The sequence below is a fragment of the Tiliqua scincoides genome, chromosome 8, assembly GCF_035046505.1.
Source record: "Tiliqua scincoides isolate rTilSci1 chromosome 8, rTilSci1.hap2, whole genome shotgun sequence".
NCBI classification, from domain to species: domain Eukaryota; kingdom Metazoa; phylum Chordata; class Lepidosauria; order Squamata; family Scincidae; genus Tiliqua; species Tiliqua scincoides.
The window spans coordinates 1,633,181-1,646,476 of NC_089828.1; the positions used below are offsets into that span (position 1 = coordinate 1,633,181).

The following is a 13,296-nucleotide window of genomic DNA, read 5'->3' on the forward strand; positions in this document are numbered from 1 at the left end:
GGGGGGGGGGTGCGCTGGAATTGCAGATCGGAGGGGGGTTGCCCCTTTTGCAGCCACACAGCCGGAGGATGCCGCTTTAAAGGCACCCGTGCCTCTCCTGGGCTCCTCCGCAGCACTGCTGGGCGTTGGAAGGGCCAGCGGCTGGGGGAGGGGAGAGGGAGAAAAGGAGGTAAGGAGCCCCCCCTCCTGACCCCCTCCTCTTCTCCCTCTGCCTGCCCCTTCCCCCCTGCAGGTGTTTCCATTTCCATTCTGCCCGGTAGGTGGGACTTGGTGATTTTCAGCATCCTCCTGTGTGTACATATAGAAATATATAGCTGCAGACTGCCCCCTCCCCACCTTCCTCTGCCACCTTCGCCCAAGCCTCCGGGAGGCGAGGCGAGAGCCCAGCTCCGGTGGATCAACAAGGCAGGCACCGCGAGGAGCGCAGACACGCGCGCGCGCACCCGTTCACACGTGCACCCGCCTCCCCCCCCCCCCGCCGCCACCAGCCCAGCAGCAGCCGCGATGCGCTGATCGGCGCTCCTGAAGAGGGAATTACAGCTTCGTCTTCCTCCAGCCCAGCTGCCGACATGAGACCACCGACGGGAGGATTTGGGGTCCAGCTGCTCGCCTGACGGGAGGGGGGGCTCCTGATTTGGCTGGGATTTTTTCTTCCTCCCCCCTCCTCCTCCCCCTCGAAACCTCTGCCCCCTGGATCCCCCTCCCTCCCCCCTCCCCCCAACCTTCCTCCCCCCTCCTTCTGATCTCTCCATCCCTCTCTCTCTATTCGTGCCCCCCCTCGCGATCCAGCCCCCCCTCCAGCCATCGGACATGGATGTCTCGTTTGCTCCGACCAAGTGTAATTTTTGGAAGGTTTTCTGGCTCTGGAGCCTTTGGGGGGACTACTTGGTTTCCGTGGGGGGTTGCCCGGCCAACTGCCTTTGCACCAAGACCGAGATCAGTTGCAGGAAGCCGGACGATGGCAACCTCTTCCCCCTCTTGGAAGGGCAGGACTCCGGCCCCAGCAGCGCCAACAGCACCAGCAGCATCAACATCACCGACGTCTCCAGGACCATCACTTCCATGTGAGTCTCCAAAGGGCTGAGCCTTCGCACATGGGTGGATGCTGGCGGGGGAGGGGGAGTAGATCCAGCTTGGGTATGGGTAGTATATCTGGTGTCTCCCCCCCCCCCCATGCATTGCAGTGGGGGTGGATGAGACTTCAGGCATTTCATGCTGCAGAGATCCCCTCTGTGTGTCTCCCCCCCTCCAAAAAATAAAAAAAAATCCTGCAGAGACCAGAGAGGGGTACCTCTGATTTCCTCCCCCCTCCCCTGCTGGAAAAAAGCAACAGTTTGGAGAGAGTCTGAAATGGCTCTGAAGTCAAGAAAGATTGGCCAACAACCTTTGGAGGGGGAAGATAGGACTGTGTGTGTGTGCGTGAGTGAGTGAGTGAGAGAGAGAGAGCACATAAGATTATGCTCTGAGATACCTTCAATCTCTAGCTTGCTTTGTGGCCAAAAAGGAACGTGCGCTCTCTCTCTCTCTCTCTCTCAATCTCTCTTGAAGACTTGCTATTATAATAGGTTGGATATATGTATTTCTCTCTCTATACAGTATATATTTATCTACTCCAACCCTCTTTTCTTTGTCCTGGTTTGTGGCTTAAAGAAGAAAGAGAGAAAAATCCTGATCCTGCAGCTTCTTCATGTCCCCCCTCCCCCCTTTACTTTTCATTTTTTTGGGGAAAAAAATCTTTTTGGAAATAGGACAAGGCGGGTTGTCTCTTAAGGAGCTTATTTGTTGTTGCAACCTCTAGGATGCTGAACTGCCTTCCAGTCTCTCTTTTGCAGTGGATGTTTTGATCTCCAAGTGGCTGCGGGTGGGGGTTGCTGAAAACAGGGAGATATTTTTAGTGGAGAGTCTCTCTCTCTCTTTCTCATGCTTTTATGCTTGTTTATCTGGAAAATCAACTCCAAGTTCCTTTATCCTTGTTAGGAGATCCTGATGGTTTTAAACGCCATGCAAAATCCCATCAAACATGGGGGGGGGGAGAGGCTGAGACCACCCTCTTCCCACTCCCCCCCCAGCTCCATCCATGTAGATTTCAATTGTGCACATATATATTTTTAAATCCTCATCTGTTCAACTTTCAGCAGTCTATTATTTTCAATAAGGCAAACACATATTTATATCTAATCATGTGGGGGGCGCGGAAGAGAGGCGAATGAGGTTAAAACTCGGAGCCACTTCGTTAGCGTAATACTAATTGAAATGGGAGTTTTGTGAGAGCTTGGTAGTGTCCCCTGAGTAAGTTTCTTGTGAGAATAAAATGCGGTGTGTGTGTGTGTAGGGGAGCAGTGGATTTCTAAATTTTTGGCAGAGGATGAGTCATGGGGAAGGGGTTGGCTATGTTAATTAAAAATATCTCAGTGGTACAAGACTGTTATGTGGGAGAGTTGGGGGGCTGGGGGCAATCAGGAGTGGAGCTGGTGGAGGGCTACCTTCTGATACTTCTCTCTTCCTGCCTTCCTTTCCTCCCTCCACATGGTTTCTTTGGTCCCAGTGCAGCTTGGGAATACCCATCCACCACCCCCTTTCAGAGATCTCCCCTCTCCTCATGGTGAAGGTTTGATGATGCACCCAAGCTGGCATGCTTGCTTTTCCTGATGCCATGAGAAACAGTCTTCTGCGGGGCTGTTTCTGTTATCCAGCAAGGATGATGCCCTCACCTTCCTGGCGAACCTCCAAAAGTTACTAGACCACATACATTTCAACCCACCTGCTTAGATGCTGATGGCCTGAAAGTAAACACAACCCCTTCCCTTGCCTTCCCATTTACAAATGGTTCCCAGTTTGGCCGCCTGGAGGCGATTGTCACTTGCCAGAGGCAACTATGAGTGGCTATTTTGAAGCTCACACTGCCAAGTGTCTCTTGACTGTTGTGTCCTGTCCTGCCAATCCTTATTGTCCATTTTCTAGTCTCCCTGACCAGATTCTCTCCTAGAGATGCTGACTCTCAGTGTGACTCCACATTCTGTTCTCAGATGTGTCCCTATTTCCACGGGACTGGGAGGCTTTTGGATAGTGCTCGTGAAAGTTCAAGAAAGTTGCGTGAGCTTCCGGACAAGTGCCTTGGGCCCCTGAAGCCTTGGAAACAGGCTTGGAAGGCTGGGGACGGAGACACAGACACGTGGCCCTCCAGAAAAATCCATGAAGCAGTGTCTCAATACAAGCTCTTCTCTAGCCTTTCGCTATGGGTGTATTTAAGCCAGTGTGTCTATGTCATAATCTGAACTGCTGGGGGAGATATGATTATGCGAGTCTTTCTCTCTCCGGAAAATGACCTGCCTGTTTTGAAACTGCTGATCAGGCTTTCAGCAAAGTCGATGGGGTGGGGGCCCTCTCCAACTCCAGAATTGGTGAAGCTGGTGGGTGTTGTTTTTTTAAACCAGATGGAGTGAATGTCTTTTTTTTTTTTTTTTAAGTGGAAATGATAGGAGGTTGTGCAGGTTTTGTTGGAGGATCAAGTTGGCCTGTAATTCAGGCTTTCTCAATAGCTAGGGAAAAGACAGGGCAAATGAAGTTCACCACAGGCTGATATTCTATTGCCAAGTTGTGGTTGGAGCCGTGGAGGATCAATAACGAAAAACAGAGAGTGGATGGTAGAATGACTTCCTAAGAAAAGTGGACGGATGGGGAGCAGCTCTTTAAATAGGCTTGGTATATCTGTAGGGGACAGCAAGGACATCAGTGGCTATCTATTGCTATAATGGTGAGATAGAAGTTCCCGTCTTCAAAAGCAGTATGGATCTAAATCCCAGGTGCTGGAGACAAATAAGTGGAGTGGGCCATGATCCCTGGGCTTCCCAGAGGCATCTGGTTTAGCCAATTCTAGAAATGAGATACTGGACTAGATGGCTTTTTAAGCCAGTCCAGCAGGGAACATAAGTACATAAGAAGAGCCTTGCTGGATCAGACCCAGGGCCCATCTAATCCCGCTTCCTGTATCTCACAGCAGCCCACCAGATGCCTCAAGGAGCCTACAAGACAACAAGAGACCTGCATCCTGGTGCCCTTCCCTACATCTGGCATTCTATTTACCCCCCAACAAAGACACCAGACTGCACTTGGATTTAACTTGGACCACTTTATTAAACACAAGTGGCCAATTTTTAATTCACGAAACCTACTGAACGTGCCTTCCCTCCCTTGGCAGTCTGGGGCAGGTGAAAAAACTGCCATCCATGGCCAATTTGGATGACAGAAAAGAAATTCCTACCCAACCCTCATGATTTGTGACCAGCTAATCTCAGTCTGTACATACCCATCATGACTTGTAACTCGTGATGGAGTTTTCCTCCAAAAATCTGTCCAATCACCTTTTAAAGACATCTAAGCCAGATACCATCATCACTTCCTGTGGCAAGGAGTTCCACAGACTAAAATATGCTGGGTAAAGAAATATTTTCTTTTGTCTATAGCTAACAGGCACATGCAAAATGATTCTTGGTACAGGTATGCCCTTTTACCTGTGCGTGTTCCATTCCAGGCTTCTCTTATGTTTCTATGGTAATCTATACTTATGGTAATCTACATACTTGTAGGTATGGATAGATTATCTAGTTTTTGCCCTTATTGCAGTGATATTCTTCAGGGACTCCTAAGCAGATCACCTAAAGGAGCTTACAAGGAGAAACTCTGAGCTCGGTGGCTTCCCAGAGAAAAGGCAACCAAGGATTCCCTTGTCTCAGATCTATGGCTTGTTCCCTTGTCTGTCCAATGAGATGGGTTGTTTGCTAGTTGATGGGCCCACTCCAGATGAAAGCGTGGAGGGCTGGAGAGTACAGAGAACCCCCCTTCCCTAGACTTCCCCCATGAAATGGAATCATCTGTTTTCTATGTTAGGGGGAGAACTGAGTGTATCATGTCAAGAGGGAGCCTCCTTTTATGGAGGGATGGCTTTGAATTCATTAACCATCCTGCTTGGAGGTCATTTCTGCTTCAGAACATAAAACTCTGATGGCTGGAAGCCTCCATTATACTTAGATGTTTTTTAGAGTATCCAGGTATGGGATAGGAAAATAGCACCCCTTCTGGGTGCTATTTATACCCCCCAAAGCAGATTGCTTTACTGTCAGACAGGAGTAAGGTTGGACGATGACAAGGGACTGGGTTCATTGTGTCTCACTGTGGCAGGACTTTAATGATAGAAAGGTACAGCCTATATTATGGACAGTTTTTCCAGAGATACATGGCAAAGCTCTGTCACCCATCAATCTACTCCATTGCGCAGGTTAAGGCCTGTTGGCCTCAGTGTTTTTGCTTCAAGTCATGCGCTCAGTGGTGTTGATGGGAGTGTAGCACCCTGGTTCCACCCCAATCATGATAGTGGAACATGGTGAGTTGTTGGAACATAATGAGTTGGAACATGATGGCTTATCCATGGTGAGCTGGGTTGTTCTCCTTTTCGCACCCCTAAGAAAGTCATGAAGGGTCTAGGCAAGGTCTTTCCAACTCTATCTTGACTGTGCCTACTCCCATGAAACTGCTCTGTGGCAGATGAAAAACTGGCACTGAGAAGCCGGACTGTGTTGATGGGATGTTAAGAAGGATGCCTAGGTGAGGGTGGGAAGGAAGGAAGGGGCCCCATTGCAATGACCTGTATTTGGAAACCACCTCAGTGCTTCTTAGCTTTGAAATCTTCCTGCGGAGGCCTCCTGATTTGCTGTCTAAATCATCAGATGTGATAAGACACTTCTATATCACTGTTGTGACATGTTGGACCATCAAGGATTTTGGTTGTGCTGGATACATAAGGCATGCCCTTCTGTTGGGTCAGGACTTCCTCACTGGGGAGACCAGCAGTGTTTGAACCCCAAAACTGCTATACCCAAAGCACATGCTTGGCCACTGAGCTACTGCCCCATCTCATTTAAAAAGTTCTACCCCCACTAAGAACTTTGGTATAGGAAAACCTAATGTTAGGATTGCCGGCTGGCCTGACAAGGAAAGTTGGCAACTTTGCTCTGGGAAAGTTGGCAACTCTGGCTTTGGAAAATTACATCTTGTAACAAGGCTATGAGACGTGGGTGGGGCCATTGCTGCAGAGTGCTGACCCTTCATGTGCAGGGTTCCGGTTTCTGTCGCCCGTTAGATCAGCAGTTTTCAACGTTTTCACGGCACGCATCTCTATGGTTTTTTGCTACGGTCTTTGCCTCCTGTGATGTCACTTCTGCCTTCCAGAAATGTCTAGGACAGACCATTCATTACTACAGCAGTTGCCCTAAAAACAGAGCTGAAGAACCCAGAAAAGTTTTTTAGCAATTTTCATCCACTGTGCTCCAAACTCCCAGGGCACGTCTGTGAACCTTTCTTGGCACACTGGTGTGCCACGGCACATTGGTTAAGAATAACTGAATTAAATGGTGGCGTGATGGCAATTGCCTTTGCTTGCTGCAGGTACTCTCTTTCTGGTGGGTTCCTCTCTTCTCACTTAACTCAAACTTTACTGGTGTAAAGGAGGACTCCTGGAAGCTCCTTGTAGGGTAAGACTGCCTACTGCTGGCCCCTGTCAGCCCATAGCACGCAGCACCACTGATGGAGCATGTACTGCATGCTGTGGGGGGAGGACACCAGGTGGCCAGAAGAGCTAAATAAAAATCATTGTTACTTTCCTCCCTGTAGGCCACCTGGACTTCAATGGGTCTCCTCATGCCCTATGCCCAGCTATTTAGCTGGTGTAAGTCCAAGGAGACTCGGGGGACGGTTTGGGGTAGGGAAAGGGGGATAGGATCTCAATGTGCACAGCTGCTACTGAGATCCTCTCCCTCGTCCCCTTGCCCCGAACCACCCCCAATGCTTCCCTGAACTACTTGTACCACCTGACCTACCTGCTCTGGTGGGGCATCTGTGCGCCGCTATCTTGTGTACAGGCCTCTCTCTCTCTCTCTCTCTCTCTCTCTCTGTTTCTCTCTCTCTGTTTGTTTCTTCTTTCTGCTTAGGGAATAGCTATAGTTCAGAGCACTCACTTTGTATACAGAAGGTGCCAGGTTCAATTCCTGCCTTCTCCAGGTAGGACTGGGAAAGACTCCTCTTTGTCCGAAACCCTAGAGAACCAATGCCAGTCAATATAAACAATACTCTGAGATAAATCAGTGGTCTGCTTCAGAATAAGCTGTGCACATCTGGAAATCTGTGGATTTGGGCCTGTAACCAGAACTCTGCTTCACTGTGTTGGCTGAACACAAGACCAACATCTGGGGTTTCAAAAGGACTTGTTGTTGCAATGGCCCTTGCTTATTTTGCATGCACAGAACTGTCCCACTGTGGTGAGGCAGTGGCTACGATGTCAGCATGGCACTGTTGTTCCGCTGGTGGCTGTGCCTTCTTGGCTGGCAATGGGCAGACTCTGCTTCTACGGCGGTGTGAGGTGATGGGGTGATAGGAAACCCTCAGCCCCTTCTTGAGAACCAAATCATCTGAGCTCGCTCTGCTCCAGATTTGGCTGCACCACCCTCCTGCCTTGGTGAGATACTACAGTCCTTGGTGTAACACAAGCTGCTGTTTAAATACTTGTTGAGGAATTGAACAAAAGCCTCAATTAATTAGCCTTCTGCTTGGGATAGTTTTCTCTTCTTTCCTCCCCCTGTTCCTCCCCCCTCGTTGCTAGTGGAGCAGTCACGTTATCAGGGGGCAAAGCAACCGCTATTGTGTGTGTGGCACAAGAGAACCAAGGTCAGCTGGGCTGAGATGAGTGGGAGACGCCAAGAAGGCTGTGGGTTGGAGGATCATTACTCAGCGAGGACTCGGCAGCTTCTAGGAGAGGGTGGCTTATGTCAGTCTGCGGTGGTCCAGGTGTTCAGTCAAATCGCTAGCCTCTTTTCTGCTTCCAGTGACTATGAAGCAGGATAGAGAACGGTGCTCAATTTTTAAGATGTGCTTCATTTAAAACAGTAGTGTCAGGGTGTGCTAAGGTGCCACAAGATATCAAAGACTCTTGTGAGAATATTCCCACTGTGGGGATCTCTCTGTTCCTCCCCCCAAGCCCTATTTTCATATGGTATTCAGCACATGTTCCATCCAGTGCAACATGTACCATTTATCCATATTTGTTGATCTGAGTCTCCAATTATTCACGTATTGTATTCAGCACGTGTAAAACATTGTCAAGGGGACCAGTCCCCCTGTTGACTTTTCAAATGAATTCACGCGTGTTGTCATGGAACGTGCTGGAATCCCTAGCATGTATGCACTGCTGAAACAGAGACGCCTGTGTTGGCTCGGTCATGTCGTGAGAACGGATGATGGCCAGATCCCAAAGGATCTCCTCTATGGAGAACTCATGCAAGGAAAGCGCCCTACAGGTAGACCACAGCAGCGATACAAGGAAATCTGCAAGAGAGATCTGAAAGCCTTAGGAGTGGATCTCAACAGGTGGGAAAACCTGGCCTCTGAGCGGCCGGCTTGGAGGTAGGCTGTGCAGCATGGCCTTTCCCAGTTTGAAGAGACACTTGGCCAACAGTCTGAGGCAAAGAGGCAAAGAAGGAAGGCCCATAGGCAGGGAGACAGACCAGGGACAGACTGCACTTGCTCCCAGTGTGGAAGGGATTGTCACTCCCGAATTGACCTTTTCAGCCACACTAGACGCTGTTCCAGAACCACCATTCAGAGTGCGATACCAGTCTTTCGAGACTGAAGGTTGCCAACAACAACGTCATTCACATGAATATATGCACATAGATGCAGTACATGCAGACATGTTATGTGTGAATAGCCCTTCTATATCCAGTGTGCCCAATTGTTGATCTATATGCATGTGTAGTTATTGATCAAGGGGAATACAGAAGTATATGGGTTCTGTGCTCTGCATTTTCAAGGGTGCAGTCCTTGTGTTGACCTGTAAAATGAAGTCATGTACAATCATGCACATGAAAATGCATACAGTATCACATGTGACTAGGTCTTGTGTAATTCATTGTCCTGGCTCTGCCTGCTTCCAGTCTGCCCCCACTATGGGTTGGTGGAAAACCCCGCTGTCTCTGTGTTAGATGTGACTGAAGCGTTTGATCAGGGCTGGCTCATCAATGAGACTGACTGACGTGGCTCATGGAATTGTGGATTGCTGGTGGGCGTCTGCCTTTGCCACTCTTCTTCCTCCTCCTCTACCATGAGACACGCAAGCCCACCTCTCTTCTGCTCTGTTCCCCACTTTCTTTTCAAACTGAGAGAGTGGTAGGAGGAATTGCAGAGGTAGCAGCTGGCATGCGGCCAGGCAAGGGAGGGCAGCATTTGACACATTGCCTCAAGTCCTGGGTAGTCTTAGACCACCCCTTAATTCAATTACACTTAACCAAGCAGAATTGTCTTTGGAAGTGCTGCCCACTGCATCTCTGCTTGAGTCACAGCTCTGGGCTGGACTCCTTCTGATCAGGGGCTCATGCCCACACATCAGTGACTCATGCAGTAACACAGTGGGAGGACACTGTCTGCTGCAGAGAGGCAATTTTTATTTGTTCACCTCCTGTAAACCTTCGGGGAATGTAACCGTGGAGAGCAACTCTAGTCTTTTAAATCAGAACAAAATACTTTTCTCTGTTATCAGAAGTTTGACAAATGCTGCTTTTAAAGGGTTAAAGGCAGAGGCCCTCCATTAAAGAAGTGGGAGCTGGTTGAGGACAATGCAACTAGCTCCTGGCTTGCCTTTCTATTGAGTGGCTGGGGATTTTAGTCTCCTTTTCCAGGAGGTGCTGCTACAAATACATCTATCTCTGACTCCAGGGATGAGGTCTTGACCGGGAGCCATTAACCCTTCCTTGCCCTTGGGGAGTCGCAGGAGCAGAGCCATTAGCCGTTGTCATGTAGAGCCAGGCACAGATCTTGTCTGAACAGCTGTTTCAGAGGCTGGGGCATCACTGAGCAGCAGCTAGCAGAGTGCTCTTACCATGAGACTGGATTCTCTGTCCACTTTCTTTTCTTGGAGGAACCTTGTGAAACCTACACAGACTTACTCTTCCCCCTCTGCAAATGTATCTTGACCTTTGGTGCACCAGGTAGAAGCAAGGCCTGTGGACTAGGTAGGCATTACCATCAGTTATGGCTCCATTTAATATGCAGTTCTAATTTGTTGATGTTGTTGGTCTACTTTCAGTCCAGCTTGTTTACTTAGAGCCCAAATCTAGCCCAAATCTAGGCCAGCCCAGAGAATGCAGAGGTGCTGGTACAGCCTTCATAGCATGTTATGGGCCAGGTGAGACCAGGCAGTGATAGAGAAGTTAAACATTTTTTAAAACTTATCTACTCCACTGTTACCTGGTCCCCAATGGGCCTGCTTGGATCTGAATCAGCTTTTTGGTTGGTATAAATTCAAGTGGGTTTGAAGGGTGTTTCAAACCCAGGCTGGGGGCGTAGGATATCAGCATCACTGCTGCCACTAATATCCCCCCCCAGCCTACCCTTGACATGCCCCTGACCTATCCCAATCCCTGCTTAGATCTTGCCCTGGAACACCCTCACCTGCTCCGGTGGGGGATCTGGAACTAATTGGTATGCACCCGCAGCTGCCAGCTGATTGCACGGGTGGCCCCAGCCCACACTCTGTTGCAGCAGCTTCTAAGCCAGTGGCCTGGGCTTTGCACTGATGGAACACAAGTTCAGTTAGTGCAAGGTCTGGATAGGATTGCGCTATTAATCACTTAGGGTGGTGACTTTCAAGTTGTATGCCAGGGAATCCTGAGGTTCATTGAAAGGGTCTCAGGTCTTCAAGAAGAAGACAAGTAGTGACCAACAACTTCCCCTGAAAGACAACTTGCCCATCATGACTGATTCTCTGCATCCTCACCAGACTACAGTTTCCAAGATGCTTTGGGAGAAGACAGAACAAGCACTGATTACACAGGTCTACACACATTTTGTTGTCTTAAAAGTTAGACCTATTCTTGGGTATATTTGGGGTGCTGAATCAAAAAAGGGCATCGTTTTGCCCAATTGGCTCCAGTTTTGGGGGTATAGCATAGCCACCTTATATGCTTATTTAAGCAGCTTCCTCCTATGGAAGCCATAGCATCGGCTTTCTCATGAGGAAGCTTCTTGAATAAGCATATAAGGTGCCATGCTCTACCCCCAAAACTGTAGCCAAACGCTTGCCATATTTGGTTTCAGCACCCTAACGATATCCTAAATTGTTCTAACATCCTTGGCAATTAAAGGGTGTTTTTGGTTTGTTTGTTTTTTGGTTAGTTTTGTAGGCCTGAGTTATGATCCTGAGCTTGCAATCCTAACCTCACTTTCCTGGGAGTAAGTTCCATTGAACACTATAGGACTTACTTCTGAGTAGACCTGGTTAGGATTGTGCCCTTAGTATCTTTATCTGAGGTTATCCATTTGGGCATTTCTGTTCCTGCTTCTAAAAACTAAGGCTGGAAGAAGAAGAGACACAGGAAGAAAATGACAGGATGTCTACCTGACATTGTGCAACCAGGAACAGCATAAGACTAGGCAATCTGAGATCAATACCGCTTCCTAAAGCCAGGGGGGGGGGTCACTGAAATGCAATCATATTTACCTGTCCAAAATAGGTATCTTTTGGGTCAGTTTCATATGGAGCTGCAGTGCTGTGTGCACCCCTAAAAGTTACTGAGGGCACACGCTCAACCAACTCCTGCTGAACATAAGAACAGGCCCGCCGGATCAGGCCATAGGCCCATCTAGTCCAGCTTCCTGTATCTCACAGTGGCCCACCAAATGCCCCAGGGAGCACGCCAGATAACAAGAGACCTGCAAGGCCTCCTGGGAATTGTAGTTAAGAAGATAAGAAGAGCTCCACTGGATCAGACCATAGGCCATCTAGCCAGCTTCTTGTATCTCACAGCGGCCCACTAAATGCCCCAGGGAGCACACCAGATAACAAGAGACCTGCAAGGCCTCCTGGGAATTGTAGTTAAGAACATAAGAACAGCCCCACTGGATCAGGCCAGAGGCCCATCTAGTCCAGCTTCCTGTATCTCACAGCGGCCCACCAAATGCCCCAGGGAGCACACCAGATAACAAGAGACCTGCAAGGCTTCCTGGGAATTGTAGTTAAGAACATAAGAACAGCCCCTCTGGATCAGGCCATAGGCCCATCTAGTCCAGCTTCCTGTATCTCACAGCGGCCCACCAAATGCCCCAGGGAGCACACCAGATAACAAGAGACCTGCAAGGCCTCCTGGGAATTGTAGTTTAAGAACATAAGAACAGCCCCACTGGATCAGGCCATAGGCCCATCTAGTCCAGCTTCCTGTATCTCACAGTGGCCCACCAAGCAGCAGGTAGACATACCTCTCCTACCTCCAAAGTGCATCAAGTTGGAAAGGGGCTGGGTGCCTGATTCTTGGGTATGGAAACCTCAGTGCTGTGGCTTAGCCTTAGACCAGATCTTCATCTGGACCTCAAGCACTGTGGTCAGCAGACTTTCTTGTTTTGCTGATGTTGCTTGAAGTTCAAAACGGTGCAGCCAGGCAGAACAGGTTTCATGGTTAAATGCCTTCCCTTAAAAATAATAATAATAATAATAATAATTCCTGCTCATAAACACTAGAAATGAGGGGAGACAGTTTCAGTCTTCTTGGTATGCTAGTTTTCTGAATGTGGAGAGCATGTGAGGGAGCAAACATTCAAGCATAGCCTGCATCTTGAATTGGTACAGACTGGCCAGAGGGAATTCATGCAAGTCTGCCTCCATACAACCTGTTTTGTTTTTTGGCGTTGACACCATTTACTCAGTAATTTATTCCCAAGGTTCATCCCAGATGATGGCATTTCTGCATTTTCCCCTTTCCCCGCTCTCCAGTGCTGATTTATTATGGGGTTAACACACCTACACTTCCCACTGCAATTGCAGTGAAATCCTTATTCAGATATGGACTGATTGTAATGCAGTTGGTGAGGAGGAGTCTGTGACCTTTGAGATGGTGGAACTGACAAGCCCTGTCAGTTTCACTGAGGTTTCCAGGGAATGGCTGCAGACTTGGGGCAAAGCCTTTCTCAGTTTCTCCATGCATGTGCATCCTTGTGGGAGCGCATTGTAATCTATAATATATTAAAAAGTGTCGGTGAGATTCTGAATATTGGAGTGCACAAGTAATATATATATTTAAAAGCATGTGTGAAATTGATAAGACTTGCCTCCTGCCTGCGCAGCAAGTGCTGGGAAACTGACAAGACTTGAGGGCTTTTCCTGGGGCTTGTTATGACAGGCTGCTAAGACAAGGAGAGAACTCTGGATTGTACCTGAAGTTTATTTAGGCTGAAACTTTTCTAATCATAACTGAGGACCAT

At 48.6% G+C, this 13,296-nt stretch overlaps 1 protein-coding gene across 4 annotated transcripts in view; it reads left to right on the forward strand.

The window, feature by feature from the left end:
* Positions 1-810: 810 nt before the first annotated feature.
* NTRK3 (neurotrophic receptor tyrosine kinase 3) overlaps positions 811-13,296 on the forward strand; it is a 449,707-nt gene continuing 437,221 nt past the window's right edge. For all 4 annotated transcript variants that reach the window (XM_066634740.1, XM_066634739.1, XM_066634741.1 and 1 more), the window contains exon 1: positions 811-1,064. In XM_066634740.1, coding sequence (XP_066490837.1) covers positions 811-1,064 — 254 coding nt within the window. The remainder of the gene's footprint in view (positions 1,065-13,296) is intronic.